This window comes from Corapipo altera, unplaced genomic scaffold (assembly GCF_003945725.1).
Source record: "Corapipo altera isolate COAL_440 unplaced genomic scaffold, ASM394572v1 62, whole genome shotgun sequence".
NCBI lineage: Eukaryota > Metazoa > Chordata > Aves > Passeriformes > Pipridae > Corapipo > Corapipo altera.
The window spans coordinates 4784811-4810178 of record NW_020884894.1 but is presented as its reverse complement, the minus strand read 5'-3'; the positions used below and the strand labels follow the sequence as shown (position 1 = coordinate 4810178).

The window sequence follows — 25368 nt, the reverse complement described above, 5'->3', positions numbered from 1 at the left end:
ATCCCCATCCCCATCCCCATCCCCATCCCCATCCCCATCCCCATCCCTCACCTGCAGCACACACCAACTCCTCTCTTCCTGGATCACCCCTATCCCTCCCACCTCACCTTATATACCTCTCACAGACAGACACTCCTCCCACCCGGCCACTCCCCTCCTGCCTCAGCCAATCCCCTCTGGGCGCCCTCAGGGGCCAATGTGTCACTGCTGGGGCGGTGGGCGGTGAGGAGGAATCTGAACTGGTGCCCCTGTGAGCCTCCTCCCAGGGCCCCCACCGAGCCCCTCCCGGTGTCCTCAGTGAGCTCCCTCCCAGTATACACGTTCACGTGGGCACAGTGCGTGTGCATCCATGTTCATACATGTCCCTGCACATGCATGTCCCCAGGTACACCCGTGTTCTACCCATGTGCATCCCCTCCAGATGTGCAGGGGTGTGTGCACAGATGTGGGTGTGTGTGCACCCACGAACATCCGTACAGCCACGTATGCCCCCCCTGTGTGCACGTGTGTGTGCACCCGTGCACCTCTCTGCCCCTCCATGTGCACGCGTGTGTGCCCATGAACGTTTGCACACACACGCCTGCACGTGGACGTGCACCCACACACGTCTGTGCACACGCGTGTGCCTCTCTCCCTATGTGAACATGCGTGTGTGCACCCATGTACATCTGTACATGGGCGTGTGCCGCTCCCTGTGCACGTGTGGGCACCCAGGCACCTTTCTGTCCCTCCGCGTGCTTGTGTGCCCATGCACAGCTGTGCGCATGTATGTGCACCTCCTGCACGCCCGTGCACACGCGTGTGCCCCCTCCCCGCGTGCACGAGTGCGCACCCACGCACACCCCGTGTGTGCACCCACAAGCATCTATGCCCCTCCAAGTGCATCTGTGTGCACCCACGAACGTCCGCGCACACGTGTGTGCACCCGTGCGTGCACGTGTGTGCGTGTGCGCGCATCCCTGCACGCCTGTACAGCCACATGTGTGCATCCCTCCTCTGTGCACGTGTGCGCGCTCGCGAGCACCTGAATAGCCGCCTCTGCCCCTCGGTCCATGCGCGCGCTCACGCACATCTCTGCCCCTCCGAGAGCCCGCGTGCGCGCCCCCGCACCTCCGTGCGCGCCCCCCGCGTCCGCCCCCGACCTTGCCGTGCGCGGCCCCTTTAAGGCGCGGCCCCTGTAAAATCGCGCGCGCGCCTCCCTCCTCTTCCCCTCCCGCCTTCCCCCCCCAACCGGCGCCGGGCCCGTCGCGCACGGATGACGTCACGCCATGGCCGCCCTGCGCCGCCGCGAGTAGAGGCCGCTCCGCCGCCCGCCCCGCGCCGCCCCCCCTGCCCCGCCGGCCCCGCCGCCCCCGCGCCGCCCCCGCCAGGCCCCGCTCCGCACACGGACCCCCGGACCCCGCCCGCCGGTGAGACCTCGCCCGCACCGCCGCGGCCTAGCGCCGGGCACATGGGGGTGGGCCTGGGCACCGCGGGGGGGGGCGCGGGGCGGGGGCGACCCCGGCGGGGCGGAGGGGTGAGAGGGGGCGGCCACGGAAGGGGACCGGGGTAGGGGGGTGTCCCTGGAGAAAGGGGGTCTGGGAGGGGCGGGGAGAGTCCGGAGGGAATTTGGGGGGGAGGGGTGACCAATGGATCCCCCTCGTTCCTTTGGGATGGTGAATGGGAAGGGGCGCCCCCCGCTTGGAGGGGAGCCGTGGTTTGGGATGGGTGTTGTGGCAGAGCCCCGGGGGGTCTGGGGCGGGTGGTGGGTGACTCCTGGTGGGGGGTCAGACCCCTGGGGTCCGGACGGCTCTGACTGTTCTACCTCCCCAGGCAGGTGGGAACAGGGAAAGCTCCAGCAGCCCCGGCCCGGGGGGCAGAGTAGAAGGACCCCCGGCCTGGCAGGAGGCCCTGTGAGGTGAGAGGGGGCCGGGGTGGGGAGACAAAGTGGGGAACCCACAACAGCACCAACTGCAAGTGAGGAGCAGTTCTGAGATGGGTTTGGGGGGTTGGGGTCTGTTCTGAGGTGGGTTTGGGGGTCCCTCACCTGAGGGGTCAGTCCTGAGGTTATTTTGGGGGCCCATCACCCATGGGGTCAGTTCTAAAGTTATTTTGGGGCTCCGTCACCGATGGGGTCAGTTCTGAGGTGCATTGTCTCTTCCCAGAGCTGTAGCAAGAGCAGCACCTCCAAGGTGGGAATTCTTTCCCCTGTCCTTCCAAAGGTTTGCCTGCAGTCAGGAAAAGGATCCCAGTCTAACCCGGACAACTCTTGGCCAAACTGCTGATCCTGTGTCTGAGTACAATTAGGCTTTTCAGTGGGATTATCCCCAAATCCTGCAGGACACAGGTATAACCATGCTGGCTTTCTCTTTCCCTGAGGCACTGATAACTCAAAATGAGCATTTGATGCAGGAAGGAGCAATAGGAAAATCAGTTACGCTGTGAAAACAAACTCCAGCTGCTTTTCCCTTTGTGTTTCTGAGTCTGCCTGACACAAAACCACGGGTAACATTCCACACTGGAGCTCTCCAGCTCTTCTGTAAAACTCAGCTCCCGCCAACAGTTCTCTGAAGTTAATACTAAAAGGCAGCTCAGTTTTCTGCATTAAAAGCTTCCCTGGTAGCTGCTGAGTTTCCTGTGCATCCTCTAAGTTGGAGCTCCCTCAGGATGGCAGAGAAATGTGTGTTTTGGTTAATTAACCCTGTTAAAGACCCGAGTTTCCATCAAGGCAGGACTGGCTTTGCTCTTGTTCTAGGGAAGTGTTTCATGTTGCTCTGTTCCTGGATCCTGAGGCACTTCATTCCCTTCTCCTCCTGTTGTCGCTGCTCTTCCATATTTTTCCCCGTGGTGGTTCCTGCCCTTTGTTTCTGCTTCGCCTCAGTTTTCCCAGGTCTTTTTTCCCTAAGTCTTTTGTACTGCCTTTCTTTCCTCACCTGTCCTGTCAGCACATTCCCATTCACTCTCCTCACCTCCCTTGTTGTTCCTGGCTGAACTTAGACCCTGCTCCAGAACTTCTGCTCTGCTTTAACCCCTGGATTCCATGGGTCTGATTAACAGGAACATTTCCATTTTGCATCAGCTATTTCACTGTTAGGAAGGTGGTTTTATCCTTTTATCCCAAAGATTTCAGCCTGAAGCAAAGAGCTTCCTCACTTCTTTCATTTCCATCCATCCTGTGACACCCCCCCCCCCCCCGGGCTGTGAGGTCACTGCTGGAAAAGACAGAAGTTGGGAATGCACTTGGTTCTTGCCATATTCCTGAAAATTTACAGGATTTAAGGCTGCAACTGGTGGCTCTGTCAAGCTCCAGGGTTTTATAGGTACTCTGTGCCTTCCTGCTCCACCAGAGGTGCTGGAACCATCAGTTCCCATATTATATCCAAGGCGTATTGGGTAAAAAATTATGGGAAAAGCTTTTTATTCACTATATAAAGGCTCAGCCATGGAGGGAGGAATTTAATGAATGGAAATAATGCTACCCAGGAGTATTTTTTCCTTGGTGGCTGTTCCAAATCCCTCACAACTCACAGCTTTATCCTTTAGGTGCTGCCATCCTTTCCATACTGGTTCCAGTTCACCTGCTCCCAGTTTAGCACCTGCAGCAGCAGGTCAGTTAGTTGTACAAAAACCTTAAATTTGGCTTAATTGGAGAAGCTGTTCAAACTTTTAATGAGATTTAACTGAAACCAGAACAGCACAGAGCAATAAGGAGCAGGATTTGAGCCTCCTGCCAGCACCAGGCAGCATTGAGACCCACAAATCCAGAAGGAAAAGACCCCCAGGATTATCCATTCCAAACCTGCAGTGCCTTAGTGTCCAAAGTACAGGTCCAAAAGCTGTGGGAATTTCTTCCTTCTAATTTTGCACCTTTTGGAGTTGTTTAATTGACAGGAGTGAAGGAGTTGGGCATGATCTTGCAAAAAGAACTGCTCAGAATTCCAACTCTGACTCCCCTGCTTTTGGCCTTGGACAAATCAACTGACAGAAATGAAAGGTTAAAAATATTATTTAAAATGTATCCTGGGATTAACTTTCAATATTGAAGTGGAGTTTTAAAAAGCAACTTAAGTGGCAAAGGGCTTTTCTCTCACTGCCTTTAGAGCCATGTCAAAGGCTTCTTAAACTCCGTGCTGTGCTTTAACTTAAAAAATCTTGGATATCATTAAGCTTTGGAAAAAATGTGTTATAAAGGAACTGAAGTAGATGAATTTAAATTTCTGTAGCATGTCCTCAGTTTTGTCCTCCCCTTTTTAGGGTGGAAATCTGTGATTTTAAATATTTCCAGTAAAACTGTGAGACTTTAGTGGGAAGAAATTGGACATTTCCATGGTGCATCCAGGTCCTTGCAGGTGAGGATGGACAATAGAAGGAGCATCTCAGTTCCACCTTGTGCAAGCCATGAAACACTAATTAATTAAGGAGCAATTAATGCTTCATTCCCTAATTTGAAATATTCCAGAGTTTAGACTCTGGAACTTCAGCCCTGTCTCTTTAGTTGTGTAATTAAAAGATTCTCTTTCCTGACTCAAAAACAAGAGGAGGAAGCTCCAGGTCTCTTGTTTAGGGGATCTCTCCACTTAATATTTTGGAACCCAGTGCTGGCAGGGGCACAGAGACTGGCTGGGGGCACAAGAATCCAGAGGGAACAGCTGGAGGGACAGTCTTGCTCTACCTGTGGGAACAGCAAGTGCCATCTGGCTCCCACCAGGGAGGATGGTGGGGAATTTTAGCTGCCAAATCCTCAGTTTCTTCCCTGAGAACGTGTGACTTGCTTTGAAGAGGCTTTCAGCTCACTGATCCTTGTACAAGTGATTCCAGAGACAGGAAAAGACACTTTTTGGACTGAAAATGCACCTTATTATTGCATGTACTCCAAAACCTCACCATGGAAAGGCTGGAAATATGAGGGTTTTGTGAGCCTGGATGAAATTCCCAGTCCCCTGTGCTGATCCAGGCAGCTTCAAACATGCAGAAAAGGAATACTTGACACACTTTGAGCAAATGAAGCCAGTTTTGTACCAGAAAGGGTTGTGCAGCTGGAACCAGAGGCAGCTTTGCCTGAATTTTAAAGATTTTAAAAGATAAAAGGCTACTCTTGAGAAGTAGTATTAAATCCCTGGTTCTTGCCTAAGCTACAAGTCAGATGATCTTATCTGTGGGTTAGAAGTTAATTTTTTGCTTATATAACTGGTTTTGAAGACAGGAGGAAACTGGTTTGGTTTTAAGGCACAAGAAAATCCAAGTTTATGATGAGAGGTGAAGTCTGGGGGTTTCTGCTCTGCCACTTAAATCAGTGTTGCTTGATTTAAAATACTTCCACGTAGTCATTTTTTGTGGGTTTTTGTGATATTTGTCTTTATGTGTAACTAAAGGAGAAGCAGAAAGCAATAAAGGAGTCACAAAGGAACAAAAAACCCAAACAATTTCCCCCCAGAAGAACTCAAAAACAACAGTTCATGATTTCAGAAATTTGAGATAAATTTTGACCTGCAGATTTAAAAACCACCTCAGAAAAACTTTCCAGGGTTACAGAGATTTGGAGTAAATTGTGATGTCCAGATTAAAAAACCTCCTCAAAAAAGACCTTTCAGCTTCACAGATTTGGAGTAAGATGTGATTTGCAGATTATTCTGAGGCAGCACTTGGGACATGCGCTTAAAACTGAAATTAAACTTGCTGTCCTGTTCCATCATTACTCAGGCAGTTTTCCTTTGAATTCCCACCTCCCAGTTTTTTTCCTGCTGCCAGTTTTACCTTTAAACATCTTGGCTTTGCTTTGGGGCAGGTACAGATTGAAGCCAGAATTTGGCTTGTTGGTTTTAGAGAATCTTTTCCTGCAACTTGGAGCAACAACCTCTGGAGACTGGCTGAGCTCTCCCTAAAATAATTTGGAATAAGAGGTGATGGAGGAAATTTAAATGCAGAGACAGGCACCAGGGAGGCTGTAAATCCTGTTGTCAAAGGGAAACTTGCTGTGAATCCAGGGAAATACAACTCAAAAAAACCCACTACCTGGATTTTGTGAACCCTTTTCTCTTAGGCCATCATTTATTGTGTTTCTTATCATTTCTGCTGATGGAAATTAATAGGAAATTATTGCAACTGATGGATGCTGTGGGTTTTTATAAGAGCTTTAATGACTGCTGTGGAGGTGAATATTTTATCCTCATCTTTGACCTGGTGAGCAGAACATATTTGTTTCCCCCCATCCCTCTGAAGGTCTTGATGTCAAACACAAAAAGGCATTTGCTTCACTTAAATGCTTTTTTGTTTTGGTGCTGCTTGTTTGCAAGAAATCAGAGAACAAATTTCCTGATTCCATGTGCCCCTGACAGCTTTGATATTTCTGGTGGCCTCTCTGGGCTGACCTTCGTGTTCACACAAAGTAACTTCTCAGGCACTTGGGCAATTAAAATCTCTGCTCTAAACTCACTCTGGAAGCCAATAACAATTTGTCTGAGGATTTATGAACTCGACATCAAGCTTTGTGTGCTCACTAAGGGTATAATTTGCTTCAAATACATCCTGTTGAATTGCTCGAGCCTCTGGCACCAGGAGGGAACTGATGCCTTTAATTTGGCTTTGAATTTGTCAGGAAATCAAAACTTGTGAGCAAGAACCAATTTCAGATGTGCAGAGAAACAAGAGGAGCTGGTAGGAAGCTCAAAAGCTTTTGTGCTTCTGTGAGCCTTGTTGATATTGAGATCATCCCTGTGTTTATCAGTTGATTGATATCTGTGCAGCTTTGAGGGCTTGAGTAGAGCATAGTTAGGTACTGGTCTAGTGGAAGGTGTCCCTGCCCATGGCAAGGGCTGGAACCAGATGAGCTTAAAGGTCCCTTCCAGTCCCATTCTGTGAAATCCCAACCCCAAGCTCCGTGGTTGTATGTGAAGGGTAGCACACTCCACACTGGGACAGTATTGGAATCAGTTCTTTGTGCAGTTTAAACTGTTTCCTTCATGAAGAGGCTATGAGAAACCATGTTCATAAATTCATGGAATCCCAGAACAAAAGGGACCTTAAAGCTTATCTGGTTCCACCCTCTGCCGTGGGCAAGGACACCTTCCACTATGCCAGGTTGCTCCAAGCCTGTCCAACCTGGCCTGGAACTCTTCTAGGGATGGATGGGACAGCCACAGCTTCTCTGGGCAACCTGTGCTAGGGCCCCATCCAGCCTGGCTTTTCAGGAATTCAAACAACCTTTTCCTTCTTTAGGAGGTAAAACACAGGAGTACAAGTCCTTCAAGGTGAGCCTTCCTTGATTTCCCAGTCTTTCCCCATAACCAGAGTTGTTTTCTCCCCCTGCAGACCTTTGGGTACTGATGGACGTTTCCGACAGCCCTGAGCGAAACCCCTGCTCTCCTGAGGAAGAGGACCAGCAGCTTTCCGATGAGGAAGTCCTAAAGGAGAGTGGCTCAGACCGGGAACTCGATGGAGAGGGGGGACAAGGCAGTGTCCTGGGCGAGGAGGAGGATCCAGGCAGGGGACTGAGCCGCAGGGGGGAGGAGAACCATTCGGATGAGGAGGATCGGTTGAGCGAGGCCAAGTCTCAGGAATCCGACACCAACGAGCAGAGTGTGGAGCTGAAGAGCCCCCGGCCCCGGAAAGGAGAGGAGGAAGACAGGACAAATGACCTTGGAGATGAAGCATCCTCGGTCACCCGGGAGCTGGATGAGCATGAGCTGGACTATGATGAGGAAGTGCCCGAGGAACCCACTGCCGCTGCTGTGGAGGAGGATGGGGAGAAAGCTGCTGGGGAGGATGATGAGGAAGAGGAGAAAGGAGATGATGCAGCTGAAGATGAGAAAAAATCCAGCGGAAAAAGTGATGATGAAAAGGATGGCCAGGATTCCCTCAAGGAGAAGAAAAAAGAAGAAGATGATGGAGAAATTGATGATGGAGAAATTGATGTAAGTAGGAAGTGGGCAGAGTCCTGCAGGGAGAGACCTGTGCTCGTGTTCCAGAACTATGTGGCTCCCAGATTGCAATTCCTTCCTCCTGTGACAGGAATATCCATGTTAGCTGTGTCCTAGGTGTGCCAGGAACACCCTTTTCCCTGGAGGTAAGACCACTCTGTGGACCAAGCCCTGGTCCGTGTGCTGTCCCAAAGCTTTGTGCCAATTATTGTCAGAGACATCTCAAAAGAGCTTTGTTACCTTTGGATATGAAAGGGCTCCAGTGCTTTAAGAAACTGTTCCACCTCAGCTCCCAGGGGACTTGGGAATGATGCTGCCAGCAACTCCCTGAGCCAGGGATTAGGTGTCCATGAGCTGCCTCATCAGTTTAGATTTGATTTTGTGGAGTAGCTGCGGTGCTCAGATCTTCAGGTGTGTGTTGGAGACTCCTGAGCCTGAGCTGTTTGTTGGGATCTAGCAGCATCTGGATGTGTGGAAGAGGAATAGAAGGTGCTGGGCTTTCTGGAAAACACCTAACACATGGTTCAGGAATGTGTTCAGGGATGTGCAGTCCTGTTTCACAGCCCTGAACAAATACAGCTATTCAAAAAAATCAAAAATGGGGTTTAATTGCTGTGGAAATTAGAGAAAATACCATCTTTATCCATGTTTGTCTTCAGGTGGGAAACTCTGCAGTGCAGCAGTTGTTTAATGCAGCTTAATACCAATTTTCCTCTTGCAGGCAGATGAAAACAGCACAAAGTGATTCCAGCAGTAAAAACCCTCCCGTGGGCTCCTGGTCTGAAATTCAGTCTGAATAGTGGGAATGCAAAAGGAAATTGCTGGTCCAGAGCACCTGTCTGGCTCTCCATTCCAAAATTGGACCTGCACAGCTGGACTAAGCTGTGGGAATATCCTGGACATGGGCAGGAAAGCAGTGGAGTTAGATGGGGTCACTGGTGGGGCTTCTCAACTGAAGAGAGTAGATGGTGTGTCCTTCAGACCCCATTCCTGTGCATCCAACCTGGCCACATGCTTGGGAAGCTCATGGAGCCTCACTGGAGAGACCTTTCTCCCTCTTTATTGAAGAATCATATTTGGGGTATTTTTTACTCTTAATGGTGCTTCGACAAGTTTAGTTGCTTTAAAAAATGTTGGAAGTTTCCTTCATCGTGCCCATTCTGGCAGGTGATTTTGTTAAACATGTGCTTTGCAAAGGTTTTTTGTGTTTCTGGTTGAGTTAGAAGGAATTTCAGTGCGTTGTGGGGTGAAAAAAAATTTCTGGAGTCCTGAGTCCATGGTTGCTCCTTGATTAAAATATGAATGCTGTCCTTTAGAGTCCAGGGCATTCCTGGGAGCGCCGTCCTTACAAAGCACAAGATGAATCTGTACCCTGGTTTTCATACATTAACTCATAACAGCATTCCCAGCTGCCTGATTCCAAGGAGACCTCACAGAAATAAATACTTCCCCTTTTGTTCAGGACTTCACACAGTTCTTTTGAAAGCAGCAGAGTGGAGCTGGTTATTCCATTCATGGATCACTGAATGCCATGCCCAGCTTTGGGGATCTCTGCATTTTATTCTGCTTTCAGGCTCCTGGTGTGGAGGGAGGAGAATATTAATGCAAATTTTAATTGGAATATAAGTGTAGGCTTTTAAATCCATTGCTGTTCGGGAGAGCTCTCCCTGTTTGGCCCTCAGGAATGCAGCAGGAGAAGCTGTTAACCCGCCTCTCTGTTGATCCTTCGTTTATCTACAGCCAGGTGATGGGTTTTTCCTCCTTTCCAGCTGCTAAATTTATCAAAGTAGGGAATTTTCCTCATCTCTTCCACACAGAAAACTGCTGTTGCTGTGATTGCCAGGCACAGGCAAGGCCCATCCAGATTCTCCCTCTCCAGATGTGTTTCAAGTGCTGGAAACAGAGAAATGGAAGCAGTGGGAGGGAAGATCTGGGTGTCTTTTATCCTAAAAACGTGATTTCCTTTCCTGATAACCTCTGACAACGCTCTGGTCATTTATACCTTTGCCTTCTGCATCACCAACTCCTTTTGGCTTTTCAGGTACAACCTAATAAAGCCAGGAAAGGTTGTTGTTTTCCTTGGAGAACAAAGGCAAAGGCTGGTGCTTTAAAATTCCAGTAACTTCTAGAGGTGTTTTGTTATTTCACACTCATTCCCTGTGGGTTTTAATCTTGGAGCAACCTCCAGGTCACAGAATTTCTTCCTGGGGCTGCTGTGCCTGGGGATGACACAGAGTTTTGTTTGAGCTGTTTCACAACTCCTATGTGGAGCTGAGGAGTGGAAGGGAAGGTGTCAAGTATGTGCTGGAGAGGACTGGAAAAATATGTGTGACTTATCCTGAAAAACTTGTGTGCAAAATTGACACTGGAGAGGGACTTTGAACAAGGGTATGGAGTGATAGAACGAGAGGGAATGGCTTTAACTGAAAGAAGAGAGATTTATATTGGATTTTAGGAAGGAATTCTTCCCTGTGAGGGTGGTGAGGCCCTGGCACAGGTTGCCCAGAGAAGCTGTGGCTGCCCCATCCCTGAAGTGTCCAAGGCCAGGTTGGACAGGGCTTGGAGCAACCTGGTCTAGTGAAAGGTGTGCCTGCCCATGGCAGGGGGTGGAATGGGATGTGCTTAAAGGTCCCTTCGTCTCAAACCATTCCATGATTCTGGGATTGTCACTCCGTGTTATGGGGAAACATCTTAATTTTATAATTAATTTATTGTAACAGCAGTTATCCTTCAGAATTTGGGGTATAGATGGATGTCTGAACTGAGTTACTGCCTAAATGAAGGAATGCTCCTCTATACTTAAAATCAATGACCAGAAGGAATTGGCGTGAGCTAAACAGGGATGGCAGGTGCGCTGAGTGGGGACACTGCAGTTTAATGGCTCTGAAAGATTCTGGGAGGGAAAGGTGACAAAATTTAGCTTATTTCACCCAAAAAAGTAAGAAACTGCCTCTAACTGCAGTGGATTTGCTGTCAGCTCAAAGCACCCAGCGAGGCTTGGCCAGCTAAGGTGGAAGATCTTGACCCATGTGTGATTTTGAGCCTTTAATTTATCAGATAAAATGATGCAGCTTAAAATCTTGATCTATGGTGCAGCCTCAGGATGTCCAAACACCTGAAGGCCTCTGCTCCAGACAACCAGTGACAAGACAAGGGAAAACAGCCTCAAACTGTGCCAGGGGAGGTTCAGGTTGGACGTCTGGAAGACTTGCTTCATGGAAGGGGTGGTCAGGCATTGGAAGGGGCTGCCCAGGAAGGTGGTGGAGTCCCCATCCCTGGAGGTGTCCAAGAAAGGACTGGACATGGCACTCAGTGCTCTGGGCTGGGTGACAAGGTGGGGGTCAGGCTCAGATTGGACTCAATGATCCTGCAGATCTTTTCCAACCTGGATGATCCTGGGATTCTCTGGTGTTACCTTTGAAACACCAAAAGCATTGCATTTCTCTGTTTGAGCATCAGGTCCTGAAGGTGCTTCGGGGGATTTGTTGTAACTTTGTATTGTTTTTCTCTTGTATCTTTGCTCCAGAGCGTGTTTTCAGTGACTGATATTTGACCATATCATGAAATGTCAAGTCACTGCAGAAAATGCACCACCTGAAATGTCAGCTTGTCTGTCTGTTCCAGGACGATGACTTGGAGGAAGGAGAAGTTAAAGACCCCAATGACAGAAAAGTGAGGCCACGTCCCACCTGCCGGTTCTTCATGAAAGGTAATGACACTGCTGGTGGGAGGGAACCAAAGGGTCTGGAATTTGTCTTGTTTGGGTTTTGTTCACCAATTAAGCTACTCATATGTGATAAATTCTGCCCCAGGCATCCTCAGTGTCACCTTCCTGTTCCTTGGTGGCCAGTACTGAATTTACATAGAGCCACCACTATGCAAAAAGGGCTTTGCCCGGAGTGTGGTGAGCCTGGAAGAAGCAAATAAAGGAAAACTTGCTGGTGTTTTTGGAATAGAACAAAGGTGGTGGCTGCCCCATCCCTGGAAGTGCCCAAGGCCAGATTGGACGGGGCTTGGAGCATCCTCGTCTAGTGGAAGGTGTCCCTGCCCATGGTAGGGGGAAGGAACGAGGTGGGCTTTAAGGTCTTTCCAAACCAAACCATTACATGATCCTATTTTTTTGTAATTTCTCTTAACATTCCCTAAAGTTTGTGCAACTGTGTGGCAGCTGTCTTCGACTATCCTGCCTTTTTTTTAGTATAGACATGAGGTTTTATAAAACTTTTCTTATTTAAACTGATTATATCTCTCACTTCCTTCAGATTATCTCAGTGTTTGCTCATCTATTTGCTTTTATTTACAATCTCCCTTGAGACAATTCATGAAAATCTGAAATGAAAAGAAGGGTGGAGCCCCGGGTGGAGTCTCCGTTCCTTGCGTCAGTGGCCTGTGCAACGTGGGGGTTTCCAAAGCCGTGGCCATCAGATATCCCACACTGGCTTCCTGGATGTCCTCCGGTGGCAAATGTGGTGCCTGTGCCGAGATACAGGCGTGTTGGTGCTGCTGGTGGAACTGGGAAGTCCCTGGGCAGGGAGAGCTGTTTGTTCGTGATGCTTTAACGTGACACACACCTCATGGAGCCTGGAATATTTGCCAGGGTCAAAGTTCAGGCTGCAGGGTCTGCCCCAGTTGTTGTGCTTTGGTTTGGCATTGGGTCAGGGAATGTTGCTCCTGCTCACCCCTCAAGGCAGGGCTGTCTCTGGGAAGGGCAGGTGCTGCTCATGTGGGGATGAGAAGGCATTGGGAATTTTGTCTGTGCTGTGGCTATGGCCTGAGTAACTTGCAGAGCTTCACGTGTGGCCACCTTGACATAGGTGGCAGAGCCCCATGGCAGGGTAAAGTGTCTCAGCCCCTACACTTCAGTCTCAGGCACTGCCAGAGGGCAGTGGGATATTGGGAAGGAATTCTTCCCTGTGAGGGTGGGGAGGCCCTGGCACAGGTTGCCCAGAGAAGTTGTGACTGCCTCATCCCTGGAAGTGTCCAAGGCCAGGTTGGACAGGGCTTGTGGGAGGTGTCCCTGCCCATGGCAGGGGGTGGGAATGATATCCCTTTAAGATCCCTTCCAGCCCAAACCATTCCATGATTCTACTGCCTGCCTCTCCAGAGAGCTGTTTATTTGGGATGCACTCTGGTGCTTTCTTTGCCCTAGGGTTTTCTGTATCAGGTAAAGCTCCTAATTGGAAGTGTTTGCCGTTAACAAGACTCGAAGAACTCATAAGCTCATTCCTGCATTTAATTAATGGTGTATGTCCATCCATCCCTCCCTTCTCCCCACCATAATAAGGTTCTTGTACATTCACCCATCTGTGTCTGGATTTATTTGTCCTCTCTGGGAAGGTGGGGGGTGATGAGTGTTTTTCCACATGTGTGAAAACAGGTAAATCTTGACAAAGTTGGAGAGAAGAAAAGTCAGATCTCTCAAACAACACTGTTCCTTGATGGATTTTAAATGGTTGGTGGGTTTTTTAATGGCTGTGGGGCTGAAGAGACGCTGGCTGACAGCAAACAGGGATCTAACAGCATTGTGTTCCCACAGGTCACTGTACCTGGGGCATGAACTGTCGCTTTATTCACCCCGGGGTGAATGACAAAGGAAACTACTCCTTGATCTCCAAGCCTGAGCCCTTCTCCCCCAACGGAGCCCCTCCCATCGGCCCTCACCCTCTGATGCCAGCCAACCCTTGGGTATGGACTTCTTTTATCAGATTTATGGCTTCTGTACCACCTGCCCCATCCCTGGAGCTGTTCAAGGCTGGGTTGGACAGGGCTTGGAGCAACCCGATATAGTAGAAGATGTCTCTTCCATGGTGAGGGGTGGAACAAGATGAGCTTTAAGGTTCCTTCCAACCCAAACAATTCCATGATTCTGTGACTTTTCTCTTGCTCTAAGAGAAGTTTTTTTTGAGCTAATACTTAAGCAAAATTCAATCCATAATTGGATATGTGATCTTTAAAAGGTGGTCTTGGAGCTGCTTGTAGAGAGGAATAATTTTCCATGTGTTTCCCAGCTATGTCCTGCTGAGGAATCTCTGGAGTATCTGGAGATACTCTGAGGTAACTTTACAAAGCTTAAGTTTGCTACTTAAAACTAAGTCAAGTTCTGTGTCATTCCTCTCCTCACTTTTCTGACAGGGAGGGCCAGTGGTTGATGAAATCTTACCTCCACCTCCTCCAGACCCTCCAACAGAAAGTGCCTGGGAGAGAGGACTCCGGCACGCTAAAGAGGTAAATGTTTTCCTCAGGGAGCTGCTGACTGTCTCCAAAATCCACTGGCCTGTTTGGGAACAGGGTGCTGGAAGAGCTCTTTTGGGAGGATGAGTGTCTTCCTCTTTCCCTTCTCCTTTTGCCTTTTAATCTCTTAATTATGTTTTGTTGTATATCATACTTGTTAGACAGCCGGGAGGAGCTGATATCTGGGTCTGGGGTTTTTTGTATCTAAAGAATATAGGGAATTTGTGGCCTTGAAGTCAAGCCCTTGACAAAGTAAAGCTTTAAGCTTATTCAGTTTCCCTCCCTCAGTTTCTCTGTGTGTCTGATCACTGCAGAAATGGGCTCAGCAGGGGTGAAACTTCTATTTCCTGCTGTTCTGAGCTGATGGAATAGTGAATTACACTTTCTACATCAAGAAAACTCCAGTGTCCTGCACTTTCTGAGGCTTAGGGAGAAGAAGGTGCTTTAGTTGAAGGAATTCTCCCAGGTGAAGGATTTTTAATGTTGCAATTCTCTCTTTACACTGTTTTTATGTTATGACAGGTATTAAAAAAAGCAACTATGAGAAAGGAACAGGAGCCTGACTTTGAGGAGAAGAGATTCACTGTGACTATTGGAGAAGACGAGCGGGAGTTTGACAAGGAAAACGAGTTTTTCCGCGACTGGAATTATCGCATCACCAGAGACGTCCGAGATCCCACGTAAGGCTCAGTCTTGGGTTTGCTCCATGGAATAGATGGGTGGAAAATGCAGTGCAGTAAGGCAGTGTTTGGTTAACTTGTTCCTCCAAGTTGGAGGAATGCTGACCTCAAAAACTGGGAGTAGCTTCCATAAAGCAGGATGGACAGAGGTTAAAAACATGAGCTACCTCCACTCGCTCCAGTTCAACTCCACCTTCCCTCCCCAGTGGTCTTTAAACCTTCCTGCCTTCAATCTCTTGGCATTCTGCTTCCTCATGGACACTGTCCAGTTGTGCTCTGCCTACCTCACACCAGTGCATTCTTCTGACTGGTTTTCCTCATTTTTCTCTTGTCCCAACCATGAGAATTTTAAGATATTAAAACTGAGGCTGCAAAGTTGGAGCGTGTTCAGTGTCCAAGGGCTGCAAGCAGTGGTTGGATCCAGCTGGGGGTTTCTCTGAAGGCCATTGGTACAGCAACTGGTCTTAACAAACATCTTAACTGGTCCCAGATAAACTGGACACTAAGACATTGATCAGAAAACAAAGCTGTTACCAGGCCAAAACAAGCAGCCTAAATTGAAGTGTGTACATGATGGGTTTTTTAAAGAGGTAAAACTTAAAATGTTGGGGACTCAGTTCTGGGAAACTTGCTTGGTAGTTCTTAAGCCAAGAAAAGGAATGGGAAGAGAAATTTTTAGAGAGAGGCTTGTATTCTACAGGAATGCAGTTGAATCTGTCTTTCCTTGCTCATGCATCCTCTGTTCTTCCTACATGGACAGATAATGGAAATATTTCCACTCACAGAGTGCTTGCAAGGCTTAGTTCTATTTTAGAGTGAAAGAATTGCAATAAAACTCTGGAAAGGAGTAAGGAGTAGGTTTTGTTCCATATTCTTTGATTTGCTGTGGAGTGGAATTCCTTTCCCTGATTTAAAGAAAAACCTCAGTTCTACAGCCTGAAACAAAATAATTTTAAAAATTAATATTTTCCTGAGTTGAAATAGCTCTTGGTTTTCTGCTCCTTTGAGAAGGCTTTGAGTGGCACCTGGGGTTTATCCCCAGTGCTCTGGGGGTTGTTCATAAATCATCTTTATTTTTATGACTGTCTGTGAAAACCACCATCAGCATCTGGGCCTCACTGATGTAGGAATTGTTGTTTTAAGCACAGGACTGGGTTTTGTATAGTCAAAAAAAAATACATTGCATGGAACCAGTGTTAAACATAAGTCATCAAACAACTGGAATTCATGAAAATTCAAGGATGTTATAAGCAGACTGTAGCATCAAAATACCTTCATTGTGTGTAAAGGCAAAAGTTATGAAACTGCTGCTGCTGCAAACTCTAGAAAATCGTGATTTTTCTCAGACACAATTTATTGCACAGTTTGACATCTTGCAGCAAATTAAGCACTGGAGATGCAGCTGGGATGTGGAGAGATACTCAGCTGGGATATGGATAAATGCTTTCAGGAATGTCTTGTGACATATGGAGTTGTCTAAATAGTTCATGAATCCCTTTTTCTTTTTTGAATAACTATAGGGAGGTGGACATCAAAGAAAACATTAACTATGGGTAAGCAGGTCTCTGATTCCAGTACTGTTGCAACTGTAAGAAAAAATTCCTTTTCCTTTTTCCATTGCACTTGTTAAAACTTCCGAGGCCACAGAGCCCTGTCCCAGCTGTGCTGGGCAGGTTGCTGACCGAATGGATGGATTGGATTATTTTTGGGGTGATACCAATTATTTTCAAAGGATTTAAGCATTGAATTACCTAAACACACAGCAGTGATCCTTTTAAAATTAATAAACTCCACAAATATTATAGGAGGGGGACATTTGGGCTTGAGGCCATGTTAAAAAGCAGGGTTTCCTTCTTGGCGTGGCTTGAGATTTTTTGTATCTCTTTGAACACCTGATGTCACTGAATCCAGACCATTTTCTGGTTGGCATCAGGAGTCTGTTGCTGAGTTAAGCATCTATAGTCAAGATTCTCTGGTTGTCTTTCCCTTGGCTTTTTGCTTCAGTCAAAAATAAAAATTTTAAACCACTTTAAAGCACTGAAAGAAATTACCGGTACCTCTTGACTCACAGGGCAGCACTTACATCTTAGCCTGGTTTAGGTTATTTGGCACATTTTAAAATGCAAAAAAGAGACTTTTTTTCCTTTTACTTACAAATCAGTCTTGTTATGGATAATCTGGAATTTGGGAGCACTTGCTTTATAGTCTTAGCTCTGCCACTAACTCCTCTGTGGCCCTGGAAGTTTCTTTTCCCTGTACCCACTTGCCCATCTTTACAGTGATATTTACACTCCAGGTGGTTGGATGTTGTTGAGTTTGGGAATTAAAAACATCAAATGATGTTAATAAAAATCAACTGGAGGAAACAGATTTAAGGAGGGTGGGTTTAAAATCCTTTTCCTCCATGAAAGTTATAAATTTGGCAGTTGAGCAGCGTGTGCCACATGCTCACCATCCGCTGGTGTGCTGGAGGGCCAGCACCTGATTCCTGCTGGAGAAGTGGTTGCCTTCATTCCATAGAGTAATTCCAGGTGTAGGGACAGAGTGTTGCTGCCCTGCCCCAAAACTCCGCTTCTCCCAGTGGAAAGCTCAGCACAACTCGTGTCCTGTACTGGTGGCACTGGGATACACCCATCACTCCAGTGGCAGGGAATTAGGAGGTCATGCCTTCCGTTCCTGAGGGTGCTTGGGATTAGCTGTAGGTGCATGGACAGAAAACCCAGCTCTCAATCAATGAGGCAAAACACGTCCTGTTCCCTTTGCAGACATTGGAAGTGGCTATAAAAAGCAGTTTCTGTGTTTTTCCCACATTGATTTGAAGGCTGAATTTGGTTCTTTTTTTGGTGTTTATCAAGAAAGGTTTGTGCTTTTCTCTGATAAGCTTCACTTAAAAAAGACTGTCTGGTTGGGATGTGTAGAAAATAAACCTCTGTATGGTCGTGCTCCATTGAACGTGTTTTTTCTTGTCGCAGTGACTAAGACCTGACCTAGAATTCGTAGTGTTTATGGTGACAAGGTGACGTTTCCCTCTCTAACATTCCCTGTTTTTCATTGTAGGCTTGATCCCTATTCAGATCCCTATTATGACTATGAAATAGAACGGTTCTGGCGTGGTGGGCAGTATGAGAATTTCAGGGTTCAGTACACAGACCCAGATCCATACCGTAACTACCGAGTAAGTAAGGTAACTCCCCTTCCCACGCTTTTCCTTCCAACTCTCTTCCAGGTTCTTCTGCTCCTTGTCATGTTTCCAGTGCAGTGCTTGAAACAGGACTTTTCAAGATGCTTAATCTTGCAAGTAGTTAAATCTTGACTTAATTACAGCACAGAGCACACTGTAAGGGAAGGGATGGGAGGATGTTCTGTTCCAGCATCATGAAGGCAAAAACGACACTCCAGGCTTGGGAATGAGTGGCTGGAAAGCTGCCTGGTGGAAAAGGACCTGGAGGTGCTAGTTGACAGCAGCTAGACATGAGCCCAGGTGGCCCAGAAAGCTAATGGCATCTGGGCTGTACCAGCCACAGTGTGGCTACAGGACCAGGACAGTGTTTGTCCCTCTGTGCTGGGCACTGGTGAGACCACACCTGGAATTCTGGGATCAGTTTTGGCCCCTCAGGACAAGACAAACATTGGGAGGCGGGAGCTCAATGAAGGGCAGCGGAGCTGGGGAAGGGTCTGGAGCACCAGGAGCAGCTGGGGGGGCTCAACCTGGAGAAAAGGAGGCTCAGGGGGGGCCTTCTCACTCTCTGACAGGAGGGTGGAGCCAGGTGGGCGTCGGGCTTTGCTACCAGGGAACAAGGGACAGGATGAGAGGAAATGGCCTCAAGTTGCACCAGTGGAGGGTTAGATTGGATAACAGGGAAATTTTTTTTCATGAAAAAGGTTGTCCAGCCCTGGCACAGACTGCCCAGGGCGGTGGTGGTGTCCCCATCCCTGGAAGTGTTCAGAAACCATGTGGATGTGGCACTTGGGGCCACGGTTAGTGGTGACGTGGTGCTGGTGCTGGATTGATGGTTGGACTTGATGATCTTAAAGGTCTTTTACAACCTTAGCAATTCCATGTCTGAGATGAGAAGGTGGTTCTTCCTCATGCACACTGGCTGCCCCTCAGTGCACCAGGCAGTTGTCAGTGCTTGCAGCCATTCTTGGACATTTTCGGGAGGGAGGGAGTTTCCAGGAAATAACCTGGCTGAGGAACAGTTTGCTTGTTAATTCTTGGGAATGATGGAAAGGATTAGATTTGGGCAGGTGTGCTCTGTGTACCCACGGAGGCCCTGGCATGACTGTTCACTGCTGGTGGAGCTGCATGTTGGGGATTGAGTCAACAAAGCACCAGCCAGGTGCTAAAATTCCAGGTGCTGTTGGTTGGTGTTCCACCAGGAGTAGAACTCAATGAAAACAAGACTCTTGAAACCCTTTCTGTCCTCTGCGTTTTGCCCTCATGCAGAGTTTGTGCCTCTAGGGTAGGGACCAAAATAATCAGTCCTGCCCAGTGGATAATTTTTCAGTGGATTTCATTTTTCAGGATTTCATCAAATCCTTTAAAAACTGATTTTCCTTTTGCAATAAGACCTTGTTCTTGGGCAGTAATGGGGTGGTTCTCACTGTGGTCGCACATGATGCACCACCAATTATTTTCATATTGTTTGTTTGTGAAGTTAATTAGCTTGTTATAAAAATGATTAGCAATAAAAGACTTGTAAACGTCAATACATTTATTTAATAAGCTTAATAAACCAAATTAATTTGACCGTTGCCTTTGAAAATGCCAACTGTGATGGATATGATGTGGTGTTGTGTTTATGTCCAGGTTCTGCCTGCTCAGCAAGCTCCAGATTATTGATCTCCAGATTCTTTGTATCCAGATTATTGATCTCCAGATTATTCATCCCAGTCTTTTGCTCTGACATGGGAGGGTGGATGTAATTCCTTGCAGTCCAGATTTACTGCCTGCTTTGCTGGGAGATGTTTCCACAGCATCATGATGATTTCTCTCTTGTTTCTTTAAAGGAAAGAGAGCGAGAACGGGAAAGGGAAAGAGAGAACAGACAACGGGAAAGGGAGCGGGAGAGGGAGCGAGAGCGGGAACGGGAGCGGCGCCAGCGGGAACGAGAGCGGGAACGGGAGCGGGAGCGCGACAAGGAGCGGCAGCGGCGGAAAGAAGAGTGGGAACGGGAGAGAGAGCGAGTGAAGAGGGATGAGAAGGACAGACAGCACAGGGACCGGGACAGAGACCGAGACCGGGACAGGGACCGGGAGCAGGACAAGGACAAACCAAAGCCCCGGTCCCCGCTGCTACCAAGGTAAGTGTTTACTGGGATTGGGATTTGGAGTTTGAGGTGATGTTGGAGCTGATACCAGTGAAGATCCTTGTTTGAAACTCCTGAGTAAAGTAGTTACTTGAGCCTTATGGCCACTAAGTGGAGCTAAAACATCAGTGAGAGCTGAGTGTGCATAACCAGACGCTGAGAGGAGGGTGTCTGTCCGTTGTCACGTGGGTATGGAGGTGGTCGGCTCATCCCTCTTCCCTTGAGCCTGGAGGAGGTTTTGGGAGGCTGGAGGAGGTTTTGGGAGGCTGGAGGAGGTTTTGGGAGGCTGAGGGATTCCTGCAGATTGTGGTGAGTCCCTTTGAGTCCTTGACAAATGTCTGTGACAAGAACCAGGGCTGGGCTGGGAGTCTGTGGGTAGCAAAAGTGTCTGGAGATTTATTAAGTGCAACTCCAAAAAGAAAAGGTGAAGGGACTGTGTGCCTCGAAATGAGTCTGTGCTCAGTGGAATCTCAGTGTGGAGTCGGGTTTATTATCTCTGACTGCCCATTTATTCTGGAAGTCCTGTTTCTGTCCTGTGTGAAAGAGAAAATGGAACCAGATAGACTGAAAGTCCAGGAATGTGATTTCTATTTTGTTTCTCTGGCAGTTGTCTAAGTACTTGTGCATATGGAGTATTTATTTGTGAAGCACTGTTTAGATATCCCAGCTGAATGTGGAACCTGTCTGGTGGGATGTTCTAATTTCATGTCTTTCAGTTCAGAATCATGGAAAAGTATCAAATTTCTTGCTCAGGGACATTTTGAACAGGGCTTGGAGCCTGGTCTAGAGGAAGGTGTCTGCCCATGGGATGGGATGATCTTCAAGGTCCTTCCCAACCCAAACCATTCCATGATTCTGTGACCTGCAGGAAAACTGGTCAGCAGTTTCTTGGGAAGAGTGGCAGGTGGAGTCTTCCAACAGCATGTCGAGGAACGTATTGACACACAAATGTTGGAGCAAAAGGGGTGTAGGGAAGCTGTTTCCCAAGACATATTGGAACTTGTCCTTCTGCCTGATGTCTGTGTTGTTTCTCTGCACTGGAGGAAGGTGTGAAACATGATGAGCATGAGGAAGAGTTTGTTCTAATGAAGAGCAAGGCTAAGAACGCCAGGAATGAGGTGCCACATGGGATTGTGTGGTTTCACAATTTAGTCTTGAATCTGACCTGGAAGTGTTATTTGCATTACTAGAAGGAAAGCTGATTTTTAACCCTGACTCTGATTTCCAAGAGGAAGTCACAGTTCCAGAACGGTTTGAAGGTATCTTTTGTCCAGTAGCAGTGCCAGAGCAGTTATAGGAATCCATTTAATTACATACTACGTTTAATTACAGTCTTCACTTACAACACGATTTGTGCACCTTAATTATCACATTGACTCTTGGATTGTGCTCTCCTTGGGGTGGTGATGGGGCAGATCTTGCTGTCCAGAGCCATGTGATGGAGATGATGTCAATGAAAGTGACATCAGCTGGTTGGCAGCTCAAGGTATGAGTCACGAACAGTCACCATGACCATGACCGGGATCGCTGCGCCCAAGGCTGAGCCTGCCAGTTGCTCTTTCCCTTGGCAGTCATGGAGTCACGGGGCAGGGCTTTGTGTGGGAGAGCTTGGGCTCTTAGTGCTACTACCCAAGAGGTGCTGGGTAGGAGTAGTGACTGTGCTCACCAACACTGGATCCATCTCACTCCATGAAACCATCTGTGTGAGCCCAGAGATGGAATTTACAGTGTTCGTGATGTGTTTTGGGGATACAGGTCCCCTATTTCCCTCTGTGACACAAGGGAGCTGTAGGTGCCTCTTGGCTCTCCAAAACAGGCTCCTTAAATGAGTCTTGGTGATTTAAAAATAGTCTTTGGTGCACTTCTCTCCTTTTTGTTTTTTGGTTTAAGTCTGCTAAGGAGAGGGATTTTTCAAAGGGCATGGAGTGACAGGAAATGGGGGATTGGCCTTAAGCTGAAGGAATGCAGGGTTAGATGGGATACTGGGAAGAAATGGTTCTGTGGGAGGGTGGTGAGGCCCTGGCACAGGTTGCCCAGAGAAGCTGTGGCTGCCCCATCCTTGGAAGTGTTCCAGGCCAGGTTGGACGGGGCTTGGAGCAACCTGGTCTAGTGGAAGGTGTCCCTGCCCATGGCAGGGAGTTGGAACGAGATAATCTTTAACATCCCTTCCAACCCAAACCATTCCATGATTCTGTTCTTTCCAGAAGCAGATCATAGGGAATCTACTGCTGGAAGTGCCTCAGCCTTGCTCTGTAACACAGGCAGTGGTGACTGTAGGGCCAAGCAGAGGGACAGCAAGCAGAGCTTGTTCCTGGCTTCATTTGTGCAGGGCTGGTGGCAAGAAGCTCTTGGAATGTTTGGGTCAAATGAGGAGTTAGTTCTGAGCAGAAAGCTTTAAAATCTCCCAAAAATCTTTGGTCAGCACCTACACACAGTATCTCCTTCTCAGGGGAGAGTGGAATTAATGGGAGTACTTACCAACTAACCCCAAAACCCCTGCATTAATCAAGGCAGCTGTCCAAGTTCTCTTAATCCTAGAATCATGGAATACCAGACTGGTTTGGGTTGGAAAGAACCTTAAAGCCCATCTCATTCCACCCCCTGTGATGGAACTTCAGTTCTCGTGGTTGACAACCATGTCAGCGTGACCACTTCCTCCAGCACTGCGGGTGTGTGGATGTCTGTGGAGAAATCTATAGAAACAAGTTTAGGAAAAGCTTTTGAACAAAGTGAAAGCATAATTCCACCTTCTCTCTTGGGGAACACATCCCTCCCCCAGCACTTACATTTCTCCAGGAGCCTCTGTCATGCTCGTGGTGTGACCTGGCTCTGGGCTGTGCCACTGTGTCCCACGTAACCTTTTTTGACAGGCTCCCAACTTCCTCATGGCAGTGCAGCGGTTCAGGCCATCTCACCTTTTCTCCAGATCCCTCCATGCCTTTCTCCGGAGGGGCAGGTTTGGGATTAAACAGCTCCCAAGTTTGTTTAACATGTGAAACGCCTGTGATTGCTCTGTGCTTCCTGGGAAGCAGGATGCACAGTGGTGCCATAGCACTCACCTCTGGGGCTATTTATAGACTCTGGGCTTTCCCTAATTGCTGGATCCCAGCTTTTGGCAAGTCCAGCCTTTCCAGGCGTCACAGGGGTGGCTCAGACTGCAGCTGCCCGTTAACATTCCTGCCACTTCAAGAGCCCACGCGGCCCTGCTCCACACTCATTAATGAGCTGGGGAGGCTGGAAAACTGCTCCACAGAGGTTGGAAAACTAGTCCAAAGAGGTTGGAAAACTCCTCCACAGAGGTTGTGTAACCAGCAAGGAGCTTTGCCAAAGGCAGAGCTGAGGATGTCAGTAATTACGGGTAGATGCCGGGTGGTCTGTCAGGGTAGGGGCTCCCTGGGGTAGAGGCTGGAGGAAGGAACAAACCATGACCTACAGAATGGAAGGGGTGAGAGAAAACTCAAACAGCAAATAGCCAGGAACATGGAAACAAATTCCCTTTCCATTCATTGAAAGCAGGAAGGTTTAATCTATCTCTAAACAACAGCAGAGTCTAAGGCTGATAACATAGAGACGCCAGAGGATTTCCTGGCATTGCTGGGGATGAGGAGGGTCAGAATTTAACAGAGATGTTAAACTGGTGGACTCGGGGACAAGAGTTGCTTCTTGAACCGTTGAGAAGAGACTCCAGTGGGATTGTCACATGTGGATTGGCCTTTTTGGAAAGAATTGCAAAAATTACCTTCCAGTACTGGAAGGGAGCTCACAAGAAAGACAGAGAGGGACTCTCTGCAGGAGGAGGACAGGAGTGACAGGACAAGGGGGAATGACTTCAAACTAGAAGAGAGTAGGTTTAGATTGGATATTAGGAAGGAATTCTTCCTGTGAGGGTGGTGAGGCCCTGGCACAGGTTGCCCAGAGAAACTGGGCCTGCCCCTTCCCTGGAAGTGTTCAAGGTCAGGTTGGACAGGGCTTGGAGCAACCTGGGATAGTGGAAGGTGTCCCTGCTCATGGCAAAGGGTGGAACAAGATGAGCTTTAAGGTCCCTTCCAACCCAAACCATTCCATGACTCTGTGAATGTGCTATTTCTGCTTTATGCTTTTGGATTGGTTATTTTTTTCCCCAGGATGAGCACTTCAAGAAGCTTATAGTCTGAGGTTGCAATGCCAGTAAAACTGTTCCTCCTCCTCTCTCCTCAGGCATCGAACACTTAAACAAGCCAGGACACTTTATGATCAATTAGAGGGATAACTTGGCTGTCTGTCCTCCCGCTCCCCATCTCCAGAACGAGTTCTAATGCCTCAGGCTGGGCCTGATTTTTGCTGAGTGCAAAATTCCTTCTTTCTCTCTCTCTGTTGCCAGTGGAGTTCCATGTTGTGTAAAGCATTTCATGGATAAAGAATGAAATATGTTCTCTGAAGAAACTTAGAGCAGTGCAAGATGTTCTGACCCTTTGCTGGGAGCAAAGGCTCTACAGAGCAAAATAATTCATTTTAATCCTTCTTTTGTTGCCATAGGCCTTTATCCCGCTGGCATCCAAGCGAATCTGGTTGTTCCAGGAGCACATGAAGCAACACAGTGTTGTGGGACCTGTTGGTGGTTGTATTCCCAAAGCACTGAGGGACACTGAGGAGTTCATTCCCAAGGGAAAACAGAGGGGCAGACACTGAGCTCTTCTCTCCGGTGACCAGTGACAGAACCCGAGGGAACAGCTGGAGCTGTGTCAGGGCAGGTTTAAGGTGGATATTAGGATAAGGTTCTTCCCCTAGAGAGTGGTCGGACACTGAACAGGCTCTCCAGGGCAGTGGTCACCAAGGAACGACTGGCCATGGCACTCAGTGCTCTGGGCTGGGTGACAAGATGGGAATCAGTCACAGGTGGGACTTGATGGTCTGGGAGGTCTTTTCCAACCTCAGTGATTCTGTGATTCTCCAAATTTGGTCGAGGCCCATGACTGAATATGGATATGGACCCCCAAATTCCATGGAACACCAGTGCCAGGTAGGATGAGGAGGGGGAGGAGGCTGTTGTCCTCAGAGGTGTTCTGAGGAGGTGACAGCAGCTCTGAAGCTGCCAGAAGGAGCAGTGTCCCAACGACCCATCCTCTGATTATCGCACACACAACACTTTTTGGGAAGGAAGTTCCTAAAATCCTGTTAATGGAGAGCACTTAGGCAGCCATTAAAAATAAAAATAACCCCGGTAAGTGGGAACACAGAAAACTGAAAGCAAAGTCAGAAAGGGCAAATCATAAA

The 25368-nt window shown here is 48.1% G+C and overlaps 2 protein-coding genes across 10 annotated transcripts in view; one reads left to right on the top strand and one right to left on the bottom strand.

The window, feature by feature from the left end:
* The window catches only part of CIDEC (cell death inducing DFFA like effector c), a 3006-nt gene extending 1963 nt beyond the window's left edge, over nucleotides 1-1043 (bottom strand). Inside the window, exon 1 of one of the 2 annotated variants that reach the window (XM_027647085.1) lies at nucleotides 1025-1043. The gene's annotated coding sequence lies outside the window, so the exon portion shown is untranslated. Of the gene's footprint in view, nucleotides 1-51; nucleotides 113-1024 lie in introns of those variants that run through there. The other variant, XM_027647084.1, reaches the window with a different exon arrangement.
* Nucleotides 1044-1335: 292 nt separating this feature from the next.
* Nucleotides 1336-25368, top strand: part of ZC3H18 (zinc finger CCCH-type containing 18) — a 46348-nt gene continuing 22315 nt past the window's right edge. For 2 of the 8 annotated variants that reach the window (XM_027646923.1, XM_027646922.1), the window contains exons 1-10: nucleotides 1336-1409; nucleotides 1813-1897; nucleotides 7288-7889; nucleotides 11520-11604; nucleotides 13432-13580; nucleotides 14028-14120; nucleotides 14649-14806; nucleotides 16327-16359; nucleotides 17864-17981; nucleotides 19817-20109. In XM_027646923.1, coding sequence (XP_027502724.1) covers nucleotides 7302-7889; nucleotides 11520-11604; nucleotides 13432-13580; nucleotides 14028-14120; nucleotides 14649-14806; nucleotides 16327-16359; nucleotides 17864-17981; nucleotides 19817-20109 — 1517 coding nt within the window. In that variant the 5' untranslated portion in view covers nucleotides 1336-1409; nucleotides 1813-1897; nucleotides 7288-7301. Of the gene's footprint in view, nucleotides 1410-1812; nucleotides 1898-7287; nucleotides 7890-11519; nucleotides 11605-13431; nucleotides 13581-14027; nucleotides 14121-14648; nucleotides 14807-16326; nucleotides 16360-17863; nucleotides 17991-19816; nucleotides 20110-25368 lie in introns of all 8 variants that reach the window. The other 6 variants (XM_027646921.1, XM_027646917.1, XM_027646919.1 and 3 more) reach the window with 5 other exon arrangements.